Source organism: Macrotis lagotis, chromosome 2, assembly GCF_037893015.1.
Source record: "Macrotis lagotis isolate mMagLag1 chromosome 2, bilby.v1.9.chrom.fasta, whole genome shotgun sequence".
Taxonomy (NCBI): Eukaryota; Metazoa; Chordata; class Mammalia; order Peramelemorphia; family Peramelidae; genus Macrotis; species Macrotis lagotis.
In genome coordinates, this window is record NC_133659.1 from 39,723,414 (window position 1) to 39,744,508 (window position 21,095).

The 21,095-nt window shown below is 39.2% G+C and overlaps 1 protein-coding gene across 1 annotated transcript in view; it reads left to right on the top strand.

Annotated features, from left to right (window-relative positions):
- Window positions 1-1,026: 1,026 nt before the first annotated feature.
- GTF2B (general transcription factor IIB) overlaps window positions 1,027-21,095 on the top strand; it is a 37,078-nt gene continuing 17,009 nt past the window's right edge. Inside the window, exons 1-2 of the mRNA XM_074221748.1 lie at window positions 1,027-1,109; window positions 4,220-4,326. Coding sequence (XP_074077849.1) covers window positions 1,093-1,109; window positions 4,220-4,326 — 124 coding nt within the window. The 5' untranslated portion in view covers window positions 1,027-1,092. The remainder of the gene's footprint in view (window positions 1,110-4,219; window positions 4,327-21,095) is intronic.

The following is a 21,095-nucleotide window of genomic DNA, read 5'->3' on the forward strand; positions in this document are numbered from 1 at the left end:
GCCAACATACCCTAAACTGCCGTTTGTCTCTCTACATTTTTTTTGTTTTGGAAAATAGTTGTTTTTTGTAAAATTATGCTTTCACAGGAAGCCTTTTCCAATTTGTCTTAATGCTAGCACCTTCCCTCTATTCTCTTTATAGTTTGCTTTTCAGATAACTGTTGGCGTGTTGTTTCCCCCCTTAGATTGCACCTCCTAGAGGACAGGGACCATCCTTTGCCTCTTGATATTCAGTTTTTAGCACAGGACATAGCTGATGCTTATTGATTATATACTAATATTATACATCACAGTATTGGATGAGATTTTCTTGGTCAAAATTCTGGAGTTGTCATTCATTTCTCTCTCCCCATTTTGCAGTTGAGAAACTGAGGCAGATAGGAGTTGGAGTGAATTGGCCAGGGTCACCTAGCTAGTTTGAGCCCAGATCTTCCTGAATCTGGGCATGGGTTCTGTCCCCTGGACACACACACACACACACACACACACACAGAGTAAATTAATATATGATGATTATATTAACATATAATTATAGAGCGATTGATGCTAGCATGGAATGGGTTTGTTTATATTTTATATAATTTCATTTTTCACTTATTTTGTTTTATTTTCAGAATTAATTTAAGCACATTTCAAGTGTATTACCAGTTTAAATTTCTAGAGGAGCGACTACGGATAGGCCAAACCCACAAGAACCCAGGCGCCTTGGGGGTACTGGATAATAAAGGGGTGCAGAGTCCAAAGCCAGGCGCTGGCGCCTGCGCGGGGCGACGGAAGAGAATGCCGGAAGCCGCGGCCGAAGCTCTTCCGGCGCGTCACTTCCGGCCTCCAATCATTACCGGCTTTTCCTCCAGTCGAGTCATCCGATTCCCGGGGGCGGGGGAGGGGGCGGTGTTAATTACCCCGGAAGCGCGCGGGCGGAAGGCGAACGAGGTGCCCGGAGCCCCTTGGCCCCTCCCCCGACCCGTACTCCCGCGACCTACCGCGGCTGCGCGCCGCCCGCCTATAAAAGCCGCGGCGCCGCCGGCGGCGCCCCCGAGTCGGGTTTCGCTGGTGCCGGAGCCGCCCGTCGCGTCCGCGGCCGCCGCCAAGATGGCGTCCACCAGCCGGTAAGTCAGTCCGGACGGGAGCGATCGCGGAGGGGCGGGGGCGAGGCCGAGGAGGCGGCTCCGGGCGCCCCCGGGGCTTGCTCCGCGGGGAGGTTCCGCCTCGGCGTCCCGGGGCAAGTCTCAGCCCAGGCCCGTTGAGGCCGTTCGGCCCGATCGCCCCCGGCCCCGGCGGCCCCCGGAGCTGCGATGGGGCCTCCGGCCTGAGCCCGTGACAGCCGGCCTCTCCTCTCCGCCTTTAGTAGCGCCCCCGGGGCGGGCCCGGGCCCTGGCCGCGACCCCCGGGGGACCACAAAGCAGGAAACACACTTCGTGGTCTTGGGTCGTGGGGGAAAATTGTGTTGAAAACACCGGCATACGCCTGGGATTTCCCTGCTAGTTCACCCTTTGGGGTCGGGTGTGCGCGGTGTGTGTGTACGTGCATGTATGAGAGTGTGTGTGTGTGTGTGTGTGTGTGTGTGTGTGGATGAGGACTTGCTCTTTTCTTCCAGCAGAGCCTTTGCACAGAGAGGAGCCACGGGGAAAGACTGGGCACCTTGCTTCTCTTGAGATCACTTCTCTAAGCTGTTTATTTTTTAAGAGTTCCGCTCCGGGAAGGAGCTGTGGAGCCCCGGCCTCCCCTTGGGGCCTTCGGACCCGAGCCGGGCAGACCGTGGCTTTGGTCAGTCTCAGATGCCTCCCTTCCATCTTTGCATGATGGTGTATTCGCTGGGCTTTTTGTTTTATTTTTATGCTTTCAGGTTGTGATGGTGAGAGAAAAGAATGGAATAGAACACTTAATAGTACAGTCTGCATCACCTTTTTATGTTAATATTGAGGCCACGTTGGAATGTTGTGCAGAGAGCTGTGATCTGGGAGTCTTAGCCTTAGTTTCCTCCTCTGTAAGCGAAGCTGCCTGACTCCACGATTTCTGGTGCTCCTAGAAAATTGGAAATTGAACTGCTTCTCTGTTAAGCTTCAGCCTAAGTACGTTCTTTGACAATGTAAATCCTAAAACTGGCCCTGTAACAATCAAGATACTGTTGCCTAGTAAAAGTTTCTAGTTACCTCAAGTAACATACTTGGAGGAACCAGAATACTTAGATTAAGAGGGTTTGTAAATTCAGTGGAATACTCACAGTTGAGAAAACTTTTTTTATTTCTGTCCTAAAGTGCATTTATGAATGGAATAGAAATAATAACCAAGACAAGATTATTTGGATCTTGAGGGGGTGGAGAAGGCAGCCTTTAAAATATGATGAATGCTTAAACTTTTCTGATTTAACCGATTCCTGTAGTCTTTAACAGTCTTAAATTGACATAGTTGGATTTTTCCAGTTTTGGTTTTGCTTTTTGACAAGAGTATCAACCAGTTGGCAGAAAATAAAACCAGATTACTTGGAAAACTCATATGCTGGGTAACAGCGCCTGAATTAATTCAGCTTGGTTGTTTAAATATAATTGCACAATTTGCAATTTCTTTTTGTAGTTATGATTAAGAAATATCACAACCTTTAGGAACTTCTAAATATAGTGATATTTGCACTCTGGACCACTGGTCTCCAATCTTTTTTGATCACTTCTATCAGCAAAAATAATTTGAGCATGTTCCCTCAATATTTGTTTATGGATTATGTTTACTACTGTATTAGTATGCTATGTATATTATAAGTCACTCAGAATACACATTATAATGAAATAAACTGTATTTTACATTTTAATGATATAAAACTTTCTGTTAGTAGTCAGTATTTTTTAATGAAAGCAATGTAAATTTTTGTATATGTTCTAACAGTGAATTTAACAACATTCAGTGGGCAGAATGTTGTTCCATTGATATTTTATTAGGTTCAATGCAGAAACTAGTAAAAGGTCTGATTTCAACTCAACAGAATGTTATTTACATCTGTTCTTTGATTGATGGATGGTATCACATCATAGCTTCCTCTTTGTTCATGTTCATATAGTTTAGTTAGATTTGTATATCAATGTGAGGATCAGGGAAAAGGCCTGTTAAACCAAATTGTAGAATGTAGGGAGGGGAGAGTAAAGGGTAATAGGACTGGAAAGAGGAGTTGGTAGAGAGGTGAGAACTTTTAACTGTCAAAATAGATGGGCTTGTACTTGATCTTAGCCAACCAGTCAGTAGAGGAAGGAAGGGAAAAAAATATCCTGTTACTAAGTGCCTAGTCTAAGCTACATATTATGCTGAGTGCTTTGCCTTACCTGGTTTGATTTTCCCAGTTCTGCTGTTCTTAGCCCCTTTTTTACAGATGAGACTCCAGACTTAGCTCAGTAGCTGTTGTATGATGGAGCTGCCTGCCTTTGGGGAGGGGGGGTGGGAGCCCAGTTGTGTTGATGTGGTCAGACCTGAATTTCAGGAAAGCACTTAGGCAGATGCTTGGAAGATGAATTAGAAGGAGGTGATAGATTTGAGGCTGGGATGCCCAATTAATAGGCCTTTGCTAGGGAAGGGCTGAGTATGCTGGGGGAAAGGAGAAAAGAGGAAATGAATTGGAGGAGTATGATGTACAGAGGGTAGGCATGTGATTAACTTATCAAGGAGGTTATGGATATGACACTTCACCACCATACCATTGGTTGTTGATTTTATCCACATTAGAGTTTGTTCTGACTTTTATGATCCTACTGGGGAGACCACTGATCCAGACCAGGGGTACCAGTCAAGTCGAAATAGGGGCCATTAAACCATACATATGCATCCTTGATGATTGCATGTATTGTAATATCAATTTTTTATTGTATTTTTATATTCCTGAATTGTATTTTACATTGGGTGCCTTGTGCCTTTGAGACTTTTGATCTAAGCAGTAACCTACATTATAAAATTGATGTGATTTTTTTAAAACTATTTTAAGAATTTGGGATTATTGTTGGCTCTAGGAGAAAATACAATTTGAATTCTACTTGTAAGTTTAAAAGAACATAAAAAAATGTGATATGGTTAGTGTTTTTGGAATAATAAATTAGAAGGTAAATTTAAGTTATAAAGTAAACTGTTTATGGTAGTGGATGGGTATTTAAAGGCCTCCCATTTAAATACTTTATTCTTTCTTGAAAAAAGTACCATTGATTGGTTGAAAATAAAAATGACATTTTTCTTTTCAATTTAGATTGGATGTACTTCCAAGAGTTACATGTCCAAACCATCCAGATGCTATTTTGGTGGAGGACTACAGAGCTGGGGACATGATCTGTCCTGAATGTGGACTGGTTGTTGGTGAGTGTTTCCTGGGGTTCTCCTTAAGACTGAGAGTGCTTAAAAAATAACCATTCCTGTATTGTACAGGAGAGGTGACCAAGAGAAGCTCAGACTAGATTACAATGTAATTGAGAAATATTTAACTAAATAAAAATATAATGCAATCTAGATTGGTAGTTTTCCAGCTCACTGCAACCAGCAGGATCCTTTTCTATCTGAGTTGGCACCACTAAGATAAAAGAAAAAGAATGAACATTTTCTTCATGTCAGCATTTCATTGTGTTCAGTAGGGATACTTGAAACAGAATGGAGCAAATGTATTTTATTGATCATAAGGAGTACTGGGTAACCATCTCAGCCTTGGAATTCACATTAAAAGATACAAGTAAAGAGACTTAGCAGCCAAGTACAGGTTCTGTAGTTTACTGGAATTAAGAGTCAAGTAATGTGTTTAAAAAAAACCCAAAGCAAATATGAAATGGAATGATTCTTGAACTCTTATCTCATTGGGACCCAGGAGGAGTCTTATGGAGTAAAATCAGTGCTGCCTGGAGAAACTTGACATGTTCCAAATTTGCTTTGTTGGTGTTTTGACACCAACTGCTTTTATGGCCACTGGGCTCCCTGGTGGAGACAGCTGTAAGCTGGACAACAGGTTGCTTCTTTCAAATTTTAAAGTTTTAACCCTAGTTTTTCTTGCATTTTACTTTCTTCATCAACTCCAAGGGGAATTTTCATTTAATTTTCAATTCTGACTTTTAGTAAGGTTAAAAGTGTTTTTAAAAAAAAAAAACCCTCATTTGATTCAGCCATCATTGCTCCTTGGGCCCCATGGCCATTTCTTTGCCCTTTCTCATCTCAGTTATTGAGAAAGCCTCCCACACCGCATTCCCTCCACTTCCTCTTCTTCCAGTTCTAAACCCTCTGCTAGATCCTCTAGGGCTATCACCTCTCTTCACGCCACCTTTTCTCTCTCTCTCTCTCTTTTTTAGGTTTTTGCAAGGCAAATGGGGTTAAGTGGCTTGCCCAAGGCCACACAGCTGGGTAATTATTAAGTGTCTGAGGCCCGATTTGAACCCAGGTACTCCTGACTCCAGGGCCGGTGCTTTATCCACTGAGCCACTTAGCCGCCCCATGCCTTCTTCTCTTTAGGGCTTTTGTGGCATGAGTCTTTTCTGCTCTTCCTCAGTGATACTTTATTTTTATCCAAGTCCTTTATCTTGAGCCTGGGTGTCCCCAGACCCTCTCCTGGATCTTCTTTACTGAGTGGGTTGCTGGGGCTCCATTTTCATCTCTCTGCAGGTGACTCCCAGATCTATAAATCTAGCCCTCTTCTGTCTCCTCACATCTTGGATTTCATCTGCAGATTCAGGACATCTAAAGCAGACCTCCTCCTCTCTAGTTCCCCCAGCTCCCTGCTATTGTTGGGCTCCTTTTTATTCCTCTGATATGTCTAATCTGATGTTGGATCTTTTTGGTTTTGATCTTCTGCAGCTTCCCACATTCATCCACACAGCCCCATCCATAGCACACCCCTCTCCTCTTGCCTGTCCTCCAGACTCTTACCACAGGAATCTCCAGGGGTGTCCTCGCATCTCCAGAGCAAAGATAAAAGTCCTCTCCATCCCACACAGCCTGGGATTCCCTTAGAGTCACTTCCCGCCAAGCTTACCTTCTGTGTACACTCACTTTAATCACATGGGCAGCATGTGTGTATGCATGTGTCCTGTGTAGGACGGGACAGGGCTCTGTATATATGACGTTATTCTACTGTATCTTGCAAGACAGATCTATCTAGTAAGTATATGCTTATGTTCATGTTACCTTCCTTAACATATAGTAGGTCCTAATCAGTGCTTTATGTAAGAGGTCCAAGAGTCCAAAGGGGCTCTTTCATTGTTCCACTTGAAAGCATTTTTTCCCAATTCATAGTTGTCTTTATATGATGCTTCTTATGATAAAAATATAAAATGTAACTTTAATTTTAAAATGTTATGAAAGTATTCAGCAGATGTTGTAAATTCACTTGCACAGCAAAATCCCTGTTCAAACAGGGATGGGCAGGAAAATCTGGCTGTGTTTGAATTGTACCTTGCTAATTAAGAAAATCCTAAGAATTCTTTGAGAGACTCTTAACATTCCAAGTCTAAAATTTAGACTCTTCTGGAAGTCTAAACAATACAAATTTTGTTTTTAGATTTCTTTTAAGAAGCAACAAAACAAACCCAGGTAGCAGCCTTTGTCAGTAAAAAAGGGTTTCACTAATACCACTTGTCAAATTTGACTTTTTGTTACTTGGTTCTTGCCATGTGCTTTCTGTAACCAGTTTGATTCATGTTCTGCCTGTGAGAATAAATTCAAACTGGACAAATACTCTAAACCTCTGAGTATTTACCATTTACAGTCTTTTTTTTTTAAGGTTTTTTTTTTGTAAGGCAAACGGGGTTAAGTGGCTTGCCCAAGGCCACACAGCTAGGTAATTAATTATTAAGTGTCTGAGACCGGATTGGAACCCAGGTACTCCTGAGTCCAGGGCCGGGGCTTTACCCACTATGCCATCTAGCCGCCCCACATTTATAGTCTTAAATTGGAATTGTTTATGTTTATTCTGATATCTGGATTCAATATCTCTGAACTTTTTTTTTCCCTGATGAACAGTTTGAAGAAAAATCCCCGACACCATTTTTTAAAAATTATTTGTGGGGCGGCTAGGTGGCATAGTGGATAAAGCACCGGCCCTGGAGTCAGGAGTACCTGGGTTCCAATCCGGTCTCAGACACTTAATAATTACCTAGCTGTGTGGCCTTGGGCAAGCCACTTAACCCCGTTTGCCTTGCAAAAACCTAAAAAAAAAAATTATTGGTGAGGGGCAGCTAGCTGGCACAGTGGATAGAGCACTGGCCCTGGAGTCAGGAGTACCTGAGTTCAAATCAAGCCTCAGGCACTTAATAATCACCTAACTGTGTGGCCTTGGGCAAGCCACTTAACCCCATTTGCCTTTCAAAAAGAAACCTAAAAAAGTTATTTGTGAAATTAGAATTTCTGATTTTAAATTGAATGTGAGTGCTGAATCAATTCAGAAAATGTGGTTTGGACATTTTATGGGGTATCAAAATTTTGAATAACTGCAGATCTTTACTACTCTTTAATAGTGTGCTTGTTTACATGAATAATCTTACCCTAGGTCATCAATTTAATTTGTTCACTATTAATATTCAGTTTTTGTTGAAATCATCTGAAATTTGGGGTTAAGTCTAGGGCCTGAAGTTTGAGTTTCAAGTTGATCTCCAGCTTTCCTAGATTTCAATCCTTCAGTCTAAAGCCTTGAAATCAGTGGCAATTACTTTGGAGTTGTGCCCTAAGTGAGTGACTATGAGCAAGTCACTAACCCTCCTCTTCATGGGAATTGGTGAGACTCAATTGAGATCATCTTTTCGAATTTTAATGTGATCTGTAAGGACTAGTCATTGTGATTATTTCCTCTTTATTTCAATATTTATCACTTATCTTGGTACTCGTTGGTTTGGTGGAAATCTGCTAGATCAAAGAGACCCAAGGTTCCCGTAGCTTAGGGAAAAAAAACAAATCTTGCCTGCCCTTCTAAGGTAGTTTGTATATTTTGAAATATGGACCCATTTTTCTCCCCTTCCTCCAGTTACTTTGAATAACCTCTAGGATAACAATCATACACAGATAACTACATTTTCAAAAATGGTTAGGATGACCTGCTGATAATAAATCCACTTACTGCTTGGACTACAGGCATTCCACGTTGCTGGCATTAGGTGGGGACAGCACTCCTGCAATCTAGAAAAGCCATGTAAAATTTATGGCTCCTCTTTTTGTACCAAGGAAGAAGTCTTCTGGCTGTGTAGATTGCTTTCTCTTTTTTCTTGATATTATGCAATACTCTACACATATTTTATACATTTGGTGTGTCCTCTGGTTTCCATAAAATTCCCCCAAAATTGTCATTTAATTTCTTATGCTTGGGCAAGCCACTTAACCCTATTTGCCTTGCAAAAGCAAAAAAAAAAATTCTTATGCTAACCTACAATATATCAAAACCTTCCACAAAGTGGAGGGGATAACTATTAATTATTCAAGACCAGAATGTCACTTATTTATTTTATATGACAGTGGGATTAAGTGACTTGTCCAAGGTCACACAACTAAGTTTTAAGTGTCTGAGTTCAGATTTGAACTCAGGTACTCCTGACTGTAAAATTAGTGCTTTCTCCACTGCAACACCTAGCTGCCCCCAAGAATGTGGCGTTTTTAAACTGGGGATTGAGAACTAACACATACAGGTTTTTTATATCTCATTTTATAGCAAATTCTAGTAGAGAGGAGAGAGAGACAGAGACAGAGAACTTCCTCCTGGATGGAACAAGGGTGGTGCTTGAATAGTTCTACACTCTTTGAACTCCTGTGAACTCAGTTAACCCTATACAAATGATTTCTTGATCTCAATATCTAGTCCTAGAGTCCTCCATCACCAAAATCTTTTAGATATCTTGACCTTGGTGTTCTGTAGACATCTGAAACACAGTATTTAAAAATAAAACATCATATTTCTCCACTTCTCCCCAGCTTCCTTATTAAACCTCTATCCTCCCAGTTACCAAAGCTGACAACTTGTGTCATCCTGAGCTCTTTGCTATCAGCCCACATGTCCAGTTTTTGGCTATATTGTGTCCTTTTTACCTTCCCAATTTTTCTCTTATCTAGACCCTTCCTCTTCTTTCCCTTCATACAGCCCCATTACCATAACCATGACCAGCATGGCCTCTTAATTTATCTCCTTGCCACAGATCTCTTCCCATTCCACTCCATCCTCCCTCAGGTGCTAGGATGATACTAGGATGATAAAGGTACTGCTTGGCAGTACCTGGGGTGGACCTGTCCCTCACTCCCACCTAGAATGTTCTGCCCCTCACATCCTACTCTGGGTTTTCTGGATTTCTCAGCACAGATTCTTTCTGATGTTGGGTCTTTCCCAGATGGCCTCCCATTTGCATCCTCTCTCATAAATCTAGGGTAGACAGATTTACCTTTGAGATATATATATATATATATATAGATAGATATAGATATAGATATAGATATAGATATATAGATATATAGATATATCTGTGCCTTTTGGCAAGTCACTTAACATTTGTAACCTTATCCTTAGTTTCCTCTTTTGTAAAATAAAGGATTTGAACTAGATGGTCTCTTAAGTTCTCATCTGTGATGCTTTATTTGGGTGGAAAGATGGTGATGCTGTCAACAGGAGCAGAGTTGCTTTTGCAACTGGATTCAGTTTTTATTTATTTTCCCATTTACATGCAAAGATAGTTGTCAACCATTTTTTTGTAAGGTTTTGAGTTTCATTTTTTTCTCCTTCCCTCTCCCCTTCCCATGACAGAAAGCAATCTAATGTAGGTTATCCATTTATAACTGTTGAAACATACTGGGTTTAGGGTGGCTAGGTGGCGCAGTGGATAGTGCACCGGCCCTGGAGTCAGGAGTACCTGAGTTCAAATTCGGCCTCAGACATTTAATAATTACCTAGCTGTGTGGCCTTGGGCAAACCACTTAACCCCATTGCCTTGTAATAAAAAAAAACTTTAAAAAAATTATTAAAAAAATATTGGGTTTAGTTTTGCCTATATTTAAAGTGTCAAATGGACACTGGGGGGAAATAACTGGTCTCCAGTTAAAATTCTTAATCTTTAAGTCTTTCATGATTCCCCAATAACACTGAAAATTCTTACCTACTTTACCTGTAAAACTCCCCTGGGCTCACCTGGTCCTGGCCTTTCTTTAAAAACCTTCTCTTTCTCCCCTCAGGTCTCCCACCCTTCAGTCTTGGCACTGGGTTTGCCTTTGGTCAGGCCTGTCTGTTGTTGACAGCCTTGTTGTCCCAGCCCAAAATGCTTTCCCTGAAGACTCAGCCTGAAGACTGGCTCTTCTGACTTCTCCCTTGCCAGACAGGATTCCTTGTGAAACTCTGTGCTCATTGATTCTTACATGGTTTTATCATCCATTCCCTCCTTCAAGCAGTTGAAAGTACATTAAGACAAAAGCTTTTATTCATATTTGTATGGTACCTTGAATAGTTGCCTAATATAGGTATTTTGGGATGCATAAAATTAAGATTTTTGCATCTTTATTTGTATAAGTTGTATCCTTCTGACTGTGCAATAGGAGTTTAGCAATCATAATAGGTGGTACATAGGAAAAAACTCAATAAAAAGTTGGGATTTGATATTTATTGAAAAAATAGTAAGCCAAATATAGAAAATTATATTGTGGAGCTAGCTAGGTGGCACAGTGGATAGAGCACTGGCCCTGGACTCAGGAGGACCTGATTTCAAATCCAGCCTCAGACACTTAATACTTAACTGTGTGACCCTGGACAAGTCACTTAACCCCATTACTTTGCAAAAACAACAAAAACTCAAACTATTTAATGGAAGTGGACATCTTAAGGACAATAGCTTAAACAAAAATAGAATTTCAAAAGCAATGTGTATATGAGGAGCAGAGAAAGGCACATGTGTAGAATTCCATTTTGTGTGGAAAGAAGATTTGCTCCTGAAGCCAGTGGAAGGAGGTCTCAAAAGCTGGACCGGGAAGGATGGTTGTGGACAGGCCATTAAAGAGATCCATCTTTGTGGACTTTTGAGTTGGCTAAAATCCCAAGACTTTATGTATGGCAAAGACATTTTTCCCTGAGCTGAGAGCTTTGCATTTACTGTCCTCTGAACTTGGAGAATTCCCTGAGTGTCCATGAACTTCAGTTCCTTAGATGTAAAGTGACAGTTTGGGGTTAGGTGGCTTCTGATGTTTCTTTCTTTGCTAGTCTAGCTCTGTGATCCTGACTGAATGAGAGAGGAAGAAATGAGAAATAGGAAGATGAGCCAGACACTAATCATTGGACCAAACTAAATCACTTTGTATTCCATCTCATTCATTTATTATGTTAAAGCTATTTGGACACAGCTCTGGTCAGGATGAGATTTTAAACTCCTGAAGAGTATTTTGTCTTATATCTCTGATGATTCACACCTAGCCCTATGTCTTGTATCTTGGAGCTAAATGAGTGGGTAAATGTCCAGTGAGGTTGAATGGCTTAGATGAATCAAATTTGATGACCTTTTTAGGTCAGCTTACAAGCAAAGGGACAAAGCTGAATGTGCAGGAGGAAAGAGCAGAATTCAGGGACTGATTGGTTAGGAGGGAGGAAAGTGAAGGACGCTAATTGTGAAAGCCAAGGCAGAGGGACCTAGTGGACATCTAGTCCAGCGCCCTGTTCAATCTAGGACTCTCTTGTTTTATCTGTCAGGTGGTCTGCTTGAAGACTTCCATTGATGGGGCATTCAGAGCATATCCAGAGTGCTTGGGTCACCGCTGAGCAGTTCTCACTGTGAGGAGGCTTTTTTACTGAGCAGAAATCTACCTTTTTGAATTGAGTTCCACTTTTTGATACTAGCTCCACCCAATACAGTCCCATCCCCATTTTAGGGATAGAACTTACTGATATGAGAATTGTCTCTTCCCTGTTTACTTACTCTTTGTTTATATTTACTCATCCTTCTCTTTTGTAGATTGTGTTTTGTTTAAGTTAATAATTTTTACAATCTATGCTACTGACCAAAGTCTAATTCTCAATCTGTGTAACTAAGGAATATGAGTTTGAAATTTCTCTCATATTTGTTAATTGTCCTAACAGTCACAGGAAGACAGGTAATTAGAAATTAGGAAACCTGGCTAATTATCTTTGTGAGAACCACATAGATTTCTGGTATTTGTTAAATATTAAATCAAGTAAGATTTTCTTCTCTTTGCAATGTAAAGATGACGTATTTGTGTGAACAAATGCATTCACTAACCACCAGAAAGTTTTAAAGATCTACTTGTCCTCCAAAGTTCCTCTTTTTGGGTGGTTATTTCCACAATGGCCTCCACCTTTTTCTAGAGTATAGACTACATGTCTAACTTATGTTTTCTGTCATTTTAATCCCAAATTTTGAGATTTATTTTCTTAAATTTGAGGTGGCAAAACAACCAAGTGAAGATATCATGGGCACCTGTAGAAAACAAGGTTAGACTGAAGGTACAATTTTTGAATCATTAGCAGAAAGGCACCTCATGGAAGCCCTGGGAGCTTTATCTTTCACTGAAACTGTTGCCATTTACTTTCTGCATGGCTCCAGCTCCTCCCCTCACTGCCTTCACGCAGAAGCCTAAAGTCGAACCTTGTCTGCCGGGATTTCTGTGACTCCTTTTAAGCTTATATATGTATCTGTCATAGCTTTGGCATCTAAAGTCTTCTACAGTCACCTGGCTCCACCTGCCTCTTCAAACTGATGACACATCACTCCCTTAGGCTCTTGACTTTTTTATAACCACATGGGCCAGGCTAACCCCAGCACTTGGAATGTTCTCCTTTCTTAACTCTCTTCTCTTGTTTTTATTTTGTAACTATTTCTCTGCTACATCTTGACTCTATTATACACCCACCCCAGTCCTCTGTACCCCCTGTGCAAGTTCCTTTGAAGTAAGAGGTCATGTGTGGGTTTTGAAGATTGTCTTTACATCATCCCCAGTGCTTGGCATAAATAGGCATTTAATTAGGCATCTGGAGTCAGGAAGACCCAAATTCAAATCCAGCTTCAGATACTTTCAAGTGTCTGGGTAGTCACTTCACCTCAGTCTGCTTCAGTTTTTCACTTGTAAGAAGCTAAAAATAAGAGAATGTTTGGCACATGGAAGGCACTTCATAAATTTGCTTCTTTCCCTTCCTTTCCCTTATTAATTCTGATTAAAGAGCAATGATGAACATTGATGAATTATGGGTCAGAAAAATCCATTCTTCCTTGGGTACAACCCACACTAACTTCAATGCTGAGAAATGGGAAGCTGTAGAAAGGAGATACTTTTATCATTTCTCCTCCTTTATTTTAATATAGGTCAACAAGGTAAATGCCTTAGTTCAGAGCTTTGCTGGGAACAGAGATCAAAATGTCACTTCTTAAGTCTAGTTCAAACCACAAGCAGGCTCATCAAAGCAGATGCAGATTTAAAACACTTAAGGGTTGCAGGGAAGGATTTTGCTCAATTCTCTTTGACAACTCTCATCAATATATAAACTTCTCATTGTCAGGAACTTTTTCATTTTCTTGTATTTCTTATTCTGACCTCAGTAGAGATATTTTCTCAATCTATAAAATAGCTTTTAAAGACTTACTATTGAAGTTTTCCCCCCTTGCTTTCTCTAAGTGTTCCTAAAGAAATTAATCTGTTCCTCTTGTCCTTTTCATATGGGTCATGTACTCTGAGCCTTGTTCACTTTTATTTGTATTCAGAACTTGGCATTAATGCTTGTTTTAATTATACAGTATCTGGCAGTTTTTAGAATTGGATATATTGAGGTTTTTAATTGTGTAGTTTGTCAATAATTGGTTGACAGTTCTGTGTGTTTGTGTGTGTGATTTTTAAAGAACTTAGCTTTATAATCCAGTGGCTATATACATTGTTAGAATTGAGATTTGATTTTTGTTTTAAATGTTGAGCACATTAAAATTGATCACTAGATGGCAGCATATTCATGCTTTAACTTGGCATATTTTGAAATATGTGTTTTATAGATTTTATAAACTTGTGATCAAATGACTTCTGAAATTGTAACATTTTTTTCCCCACTATTCATCTGTAGGCTTATGGCATTGCTTTCATTATTTGTTCTTTTCCTGTAATTGCCTTGCCCTACTAAGGACAGTCACAGTCGTCTTATGTTTTGTTCCCCAAAGCACATTAGCCTGTGATATCCTACACATAGGGAAATACACAATCATTTGTTAGTTTAGATGTTCAATAAATATTGAAAATGAAAACAGCAACATTTCTTTGCATTGGCTACTGCTTTTTATTTGATCTTTTATTACTACTCTTAGTAATAATTTGCATGTAACAGTGCTTTGAGATGATAGAGAGTTCATGCTTAGACCGTTTTGAGGCTTATAAAATATTTTTCCTCCCAACATCCTTGTTAACATTTGAGGAAATGCTGATTTAGATGTTTTGATTTGCCCAAGGTCACTTTTAAATATCAGAGCAGGCCTTTAAACCAGGTTTCCTTGCTTCAAATTCAGTATTTTTTTCCTTTATACTTCATTATATTTTTGATAAAAAGAAAAAATAAAACTTTTTTCTGCATCTAATTAAAAGTTATAAATCTGTATGTTTTCTGTGTGCAAAAATGTCCATTTGTCATGTCAAGGCCTACTCTTCTCCATAATCTGTTGACATAACCAGTATCAGTACGATTTGGTCAGCTTTATAATAACATCAATAAATTTCTTCACAGGGGTCAAGAAATCACAAGATAATCATTTTGGATGAGGAGAGAGAAACTTTTTGTCTATTTGTAAACATTTCTTCTCCATCCTAAGTGCAATTCTTATCAACAAGAATTTGAAGCAAATATAACTTAAGAGGATCATAATGTATAACTATATCTTTCATATGAAACCTCATTGGTTACGTAGCTTAGTTTTATAATTGTCGTTTCTCTATGACTGTGCCCCCAAAACTTTGTATCAGGCTTGATATCTTTAATGTTATCTTCCACTTAAAGGTTTCTAGGTCAAATCTCAAAAGAATAAAACTTCCAAGAATAAAAACTATCTTCATTTTTAGCCTAAAATAATTAAGATTGACAGTAATTGTACCTCATTTCTGGAAGGAGGTTTGAAAAGGGTCAGACTCTCCTCTCCCCTCCCAGTCATGCCATGGAAAATGGGGAATCAGGTAAATTATTGCCTGAAGAATGAACTTTTAAATTTTTTTGAAGTTGAAATATTCTCCAGGATTTTATCTCTGGTTACTAAAATTTTTGCCCTCCATGAGAATTTCGTCTGGTTTAAGGCCTCTTAAAAAACTCACAACTAAGTGCACACCAGAGCTTTTTCTGGAAGTCAATTTTTGAAAGAAGAAAGTCTAACTTCTCTTTAAACTTTACTCTGGTGGGCCTGTGATGCTACTTTCATTGTGATATATCTCTCTGTGTTTTGATTGGCTGTTTCCAGCCTGTTATATTTTTTCCTGTGTCCTGATTTGTTGATTTAGCTTTCTGGTTTTCCGAGTGCCTCCCCATATGCACTCCTAGTTGGAGCTGTGTGAGTGTGAGAAAAACAGAAAGAAAAAGTGTTTTTTTTTTTTTAAGGTAAGTATGCTGTGGTAATTTGCTAGTATATTTTCTATTTCTGTATTTTAAATCTTGGGAAATGTTTTGTTTGCTAGGTTTGTGAATAGTTTAAAGAGTTAAAAACACATTTAAGAGAATTTGGTTCATATTTTCATCTTTTAAGGGATATCTAAGTTGTAACAAAGTTTTTAAAAATTACATATGAGAACTATAAATCAAAAGTTATGTATTCTATTATAATAAAATCCAGATTTGAATTGAATTAGTTTATGCTCAGATATGAGATGTTCCTAAGTGTTCCAACATTAGAAATATCAAGATGGTGGAGAGAAGATAGGCACTGTGCTAAAGTCTCCTGATCTTCCCTCATAAATAATATGAAACAAACCTCTTAATAGAAATTCAATTGACAAAACCCAGAAAAAGAACCTAAGAGAGGAACATCTATCTCAAGGTCTGTCTTCAGAGATCATGGGTGAGCTGGGCACAGAGATCAGAGAGCTGCCAGGTGGGGTACGACCTGGACTAACCTAAGATCAGCTGCAGAGGCCTTTGACTGTGGGAGCCAAGATCCAATTGGGGTCTGGAAGGCCTGGAGGCTTTGGCTGTGGGACTCTTGATCTGGGGTGCTCTGACAGGGCTGGGTTGCAGACATCTGCAAGGACCTCAAGACTCCATACATTCATTTCAGTTGAACCCTCTTCCCAGAACAAACACAGTAATGGCCCACTCTCCCAAGGGTTCAGGCAGGAGCAACAGAGCTCCCCCAACTGTGAATAGGGAGAGTAATTACTTTGCCCCAGGGCATAGCCCACAATGATCAAAGATAAAAGTATCCAACAGCACCACCCACACCCTCCAGGCCAAGAGAATGGACCTTAAATCAAGGTCATAGACACCAGAGAAAGGAACCAGCCCCCTCTACTGGCCGGTCCACTTGGAGCTACTAAGCCAAGTGAGCAAAGCCTTTAGGGATCCCAATACCAAATCTCTGGGAACCAGCCCCTCCCCCAACACAAGACCTTAGGAAAATGAACAAAGGTCAGCTGAAAGGGGGATCCATAGAAAAAGTATCTAGAACCTCTGAGAAGATGATTTGGTTTCCAGCCCAGAAAGACTTCCTTGAAGAAGTAAGGAAGGAGTTTAAAAATCAATAAGAAAATTTGGGAGAGAGAGGAAATTAATGCAAATCCTTAGAAAATATAATTAGACAAATGCAAAAAGAAAATAATTCTCTCAAAACCTCATTTGGTCAGATGGAAATTGATCCATTGGAAAAGGAATTGCAAAAGGTAAATGAAGAAAATTCTTCTCTAAAAAAAAAGAATGGAGTCTGTGGAAACTAATGTCTTCATGAGACAACAAGAATCTGATAAACAAAACCAAAAATTTGAAAAAATCCAAGAAAATGTGTAATACCTCATCAGCAAAACTACTGACCTAGAGAATAGAACTAGGAGAGACAACTTAAGAATCATTGGTCTCCCTGAAAATATTGAAGAGAAAAATGTCTGGACTTAATATTATAGGATTTAGTGATGGAAAATTGCCCTGACATCATGGAACCAGAGGGCAAAACAGTTATTTATTTATTTGGGCAAGGCAGTGGTGTTAAGTGAGTTGCCCAAGGTTACACAGTTAACTAATTATTGTCTGAGATTGGATTCAAGCTCAGGTCCTCCTTACTCCAGAGCCAGCACTCTATGCACTGCACCACCTGGCTGCTTCCAAAATAGTTATTGAAAGAATAAATCAATCCCTTCCATAAAGGGATCCCAAAATGAAAACACCAAGGAATATTGTGACCAAATTCCAGAACTATGAGATGAAAGAGAAAATCTTGCAAGCAACCAGAAAGAAAGAATTTAGATACCAAGGAACCACAGTAAGGACTACACAGGACATGGCTGCATCAACATTAAGGGATCGAAGGGCCTGGAATGTGATATTCCAAAAAGCAAGGGAGCATGAAATGTAGCCAAGGATTCACTATCCGGCAAAACTGAGCTTTCTCTTTCATAGCAAGAGATGGACATTTAATGAAATAGGAGACTTCCAAGTTTTCCTGATGAAAAGATCACAGCTAAATAGAAAATTTGGACTTCAAACAGGAGACTCAAGACACGTGAGAAGGTTTAAAAAAAAAGACTGCTACCCAATAATATGAAACTGGCTATATCCCTATCTGGGAGAAAGACTTTAATAAATCTAGAGAACTATAACTGTTACAGACAATGTACTTAGCCAGAAGTGATGGACTTTTCTGTGAGATAGAATGATTTAAAAACAATACTTCATTAAAAGGGGGGACAGTAAAGAGAAGGGAGTATAGAAGAGATTGAATGGGGTAAATCTCATTACATTAAGAGGTACCAAGTTCCTTTTGCAATAGAGGGGAAGAAGGGAGGAAGTGAGAACCACCTGAATCTTAGTCTCATCAGATTTGGCTTAAAGTTAACATATATATACACTCAGTTAAGAAACTTATCTTACCTTTCAAGTATTAAAATGGGAGAGGGGAGGAAAAGGGGAACTAACAAAAGGAAGGGAAGGAAGAAAGGGTAAAAGGAAAGAAACAGGAGGTTGTTGGATATAGGGGAGCAAACATTGCTGAAAAATACTGGGGAATATAAAGTGAAAAAGGGGGATCAAATACAGAGGGAAGATAGTATGGAGGGCAAATGGTTAGTAATTATAACTTTGAATGTTAATGAGATGAACTAACTAACTCTCCCTTAAAATGTAAGCAAATAGCAGAGTGGATTAAAAACCGGAATCCTACAATATGCTGCTTACAAGAAACTCATTTGAAGCAGAGTGATACATATAAAGGTAAAAGGTTGGAGCAAAATATACTTCAGCTGTATTGAAAAAAAGCAGGGATAGCAATCCTTATCAAAGGATTAACTTAATTAATCCTTAACAAAGGAGCTGCAAAAATAGATTTCATTGGGGCAGCTAGGTGGTGCAGTGGATAAAGCACTGGCCCTGGAGTCAGGAGTACCTGGGTTCAAATCTGGTCTCAGACACTTAATAATTACCTAGCTGTGTGGCCTTGGGCAAGCCACTTAACCCTGTTTGCCTTGCAAAAACCTAAAAAAATAGATCTCATTAAAAGAGATGAGCAAGGAAATTATATCCTTCTAAAAGGTACCATAGACAAAGTAATTTCAATACTGAATATATATGCACCAAATGGTATAGCATCCAAATTCTTAGAAGACAAATTGAAGGAGTTACAGGAAGACATAAACAGCAAAACTCTGCTGGGGGGGACTTCAACCTCCTGCTCTCAGATTTAAGTAAATCTAACCAGAAAATAAACAAGAAGGAAGTTAAGGAGGTAAATAGATTGTTAGAAAACCTAGACATGATAGACCTATGGAGGAAATTGAATGGGGATAGAAAGGAATAGCCACTTTTTTCTGCAGTACATGGCACTTACACAAAAATTGACCACATATTAGGGCATAAAAACCTAAAGATGAACTGCAGAAAAGCATATGAAACAGTGAATACATCTTTCTCAGTTCATAATGCAATAAAAATCACATGCAGTATTGAAGCAGGGAGATATAGACCCAAAACTAATTGGAAATTAAATAACCTCATTTTAAAGAATGAATGGATCAAACGACAAATTACAGAAAGATTATTTCATCCTAGACAATGACAATAATGAAACAACATACCAAAACTTATGGAATACAACCAAGGCAGCTGTCAGGAAATATATCTTTAAATCCTTACATGAATAAATTAGAGGAAGAAGAAGGAAATCAATGAACTAAACATGCAACTAAAAAATTAGAGAAAGAACAAATTAAAAACCCCCAATTAAATACCAAATTAGAAATTCTAAAAACTAAAGGAGAAATTAATAAAATGGAAAGCAAGAAAACTAATAAATACCAAGAGCTGGTCTTATGAAAAAAACAATAAAATTGATAAACTTCTGCTTAATTTGATTTAAAAAAAGAAAAAAATTGCTGTATCTTAAATGAAAAGGGTGAACTCACCACCAGTGAGGAGGAAATCAAAGTAATAATTCAGAATGATTTTACCCAACTCCATGCCAAAAAATTTGATAATCTAAGTGTGAGTGAATGAATATTTATAAAAATATACATTGCCCAGGTTAAATGAAGAGGAAATTAAATACCTAATTAATTCAACAAGTCATTATAGAACTCCCTAAGAAAAAATCTCCAGGGCCAGGTGGATTTACAAGTAAATTATATCAAACATTTAAGGAACAAGTTGGTTCCAATTCTACATAAACTCTTTGGGAAAATAGGTGAATATAGAACTCTGCCTAACTCTTTCTATGACAACAATATGGTACTGATACCTAAACTAGGAAGACTTAAAACAGAAAAAGAAAATTATAGACCTATCTCCCTGACGAATATAGATGCAAAAATCTTTTTGTAATTTATTTTTATTAAAGATATTATTTGAGTTTTACAATTTTCCCCCCAATCTTACTTCCCCCATTCCCCCACGGAAATCAATCTGCCAGTCTTTACTTTGTTTCCATGTTGTACCTTGATCCAAATTGGGTGTGATGAGAGAGAAATCATATCCTTAAAGAAGAGGCAAGAAGTCTAAGAGGTAACAAGATCAGACAATAAGATATCTGTTTTTTTCTAAATTAAAGAGAATAGGGGCAGCTAGGTGGTGCAATGGATAAAGCCCCGGCCCTGGAGTCAGGAGTACCTGAGTTCATATCCGGTCTCAGACACTTAATATTATTACCTAGCTGTGTGGCCTTGGGCAAGCTACTTAACCCCATTTGCCTTGCAAAAAAACCCTAAAAATAAAAAATAAATTAAAGGGAATAGTCCTTGAATTTTGTTCAAACTCCACAGCTCCCTATCTGGATACAGATGGCACTCTACTTTGCAGACAGCCCAAAATTGTTCCCGATTGTTGCACTGATGGAATGAGTGAGTCCTCCAAGGTTGATCATCACCCCCATGTTGCTGTTAGGGTGTACAGTGTGTTTCTAGTTCTGCTCATCTCACTCAGCATCAGTTCATGAAAATCCTTCCAGGCTTCCCTGAAATCCTGTCCCTCCTGGTTTCTAATAGAACAATAGTGTTCCATGACATGCACAGTTTGCTAAGCCATTCCCCAATTGAAGGACATTTACTTGATTTCCAATTCTTTGCCACCACAAACAGGGCTGCTTTAAATATTTTTGTACAAGTAATGTTTTTAACCCTTTTTCATCATCTCTTCAGGATATAGACCCAGTAGTGGTATTGCTGGGTCAAAGGGTATGCACATTTTTGTTGCCCTTTGGGCATAGTTCCGAATAGCTCTCCAGAAGGGTTGGATGAGTTCAAAGCTCCACCAACAGTGTAATAGTGTCCCAGATTTCCCACAACCCTTCCAATAATGATCATTATCCTTTCTGGTCATATCGGCCAATCTGAGAGGTGTGAGGTGGTACCTCGGAGAAGCTTTAATTTGGATTTCTCTAATAATTAATGATTTAGAGCATTTTTTTCATATGGCTATGGATTGCTTTGATCTCCTCATCTGTAAATTGCCTTTGCATATCCTTTGACCATTTGTCAAT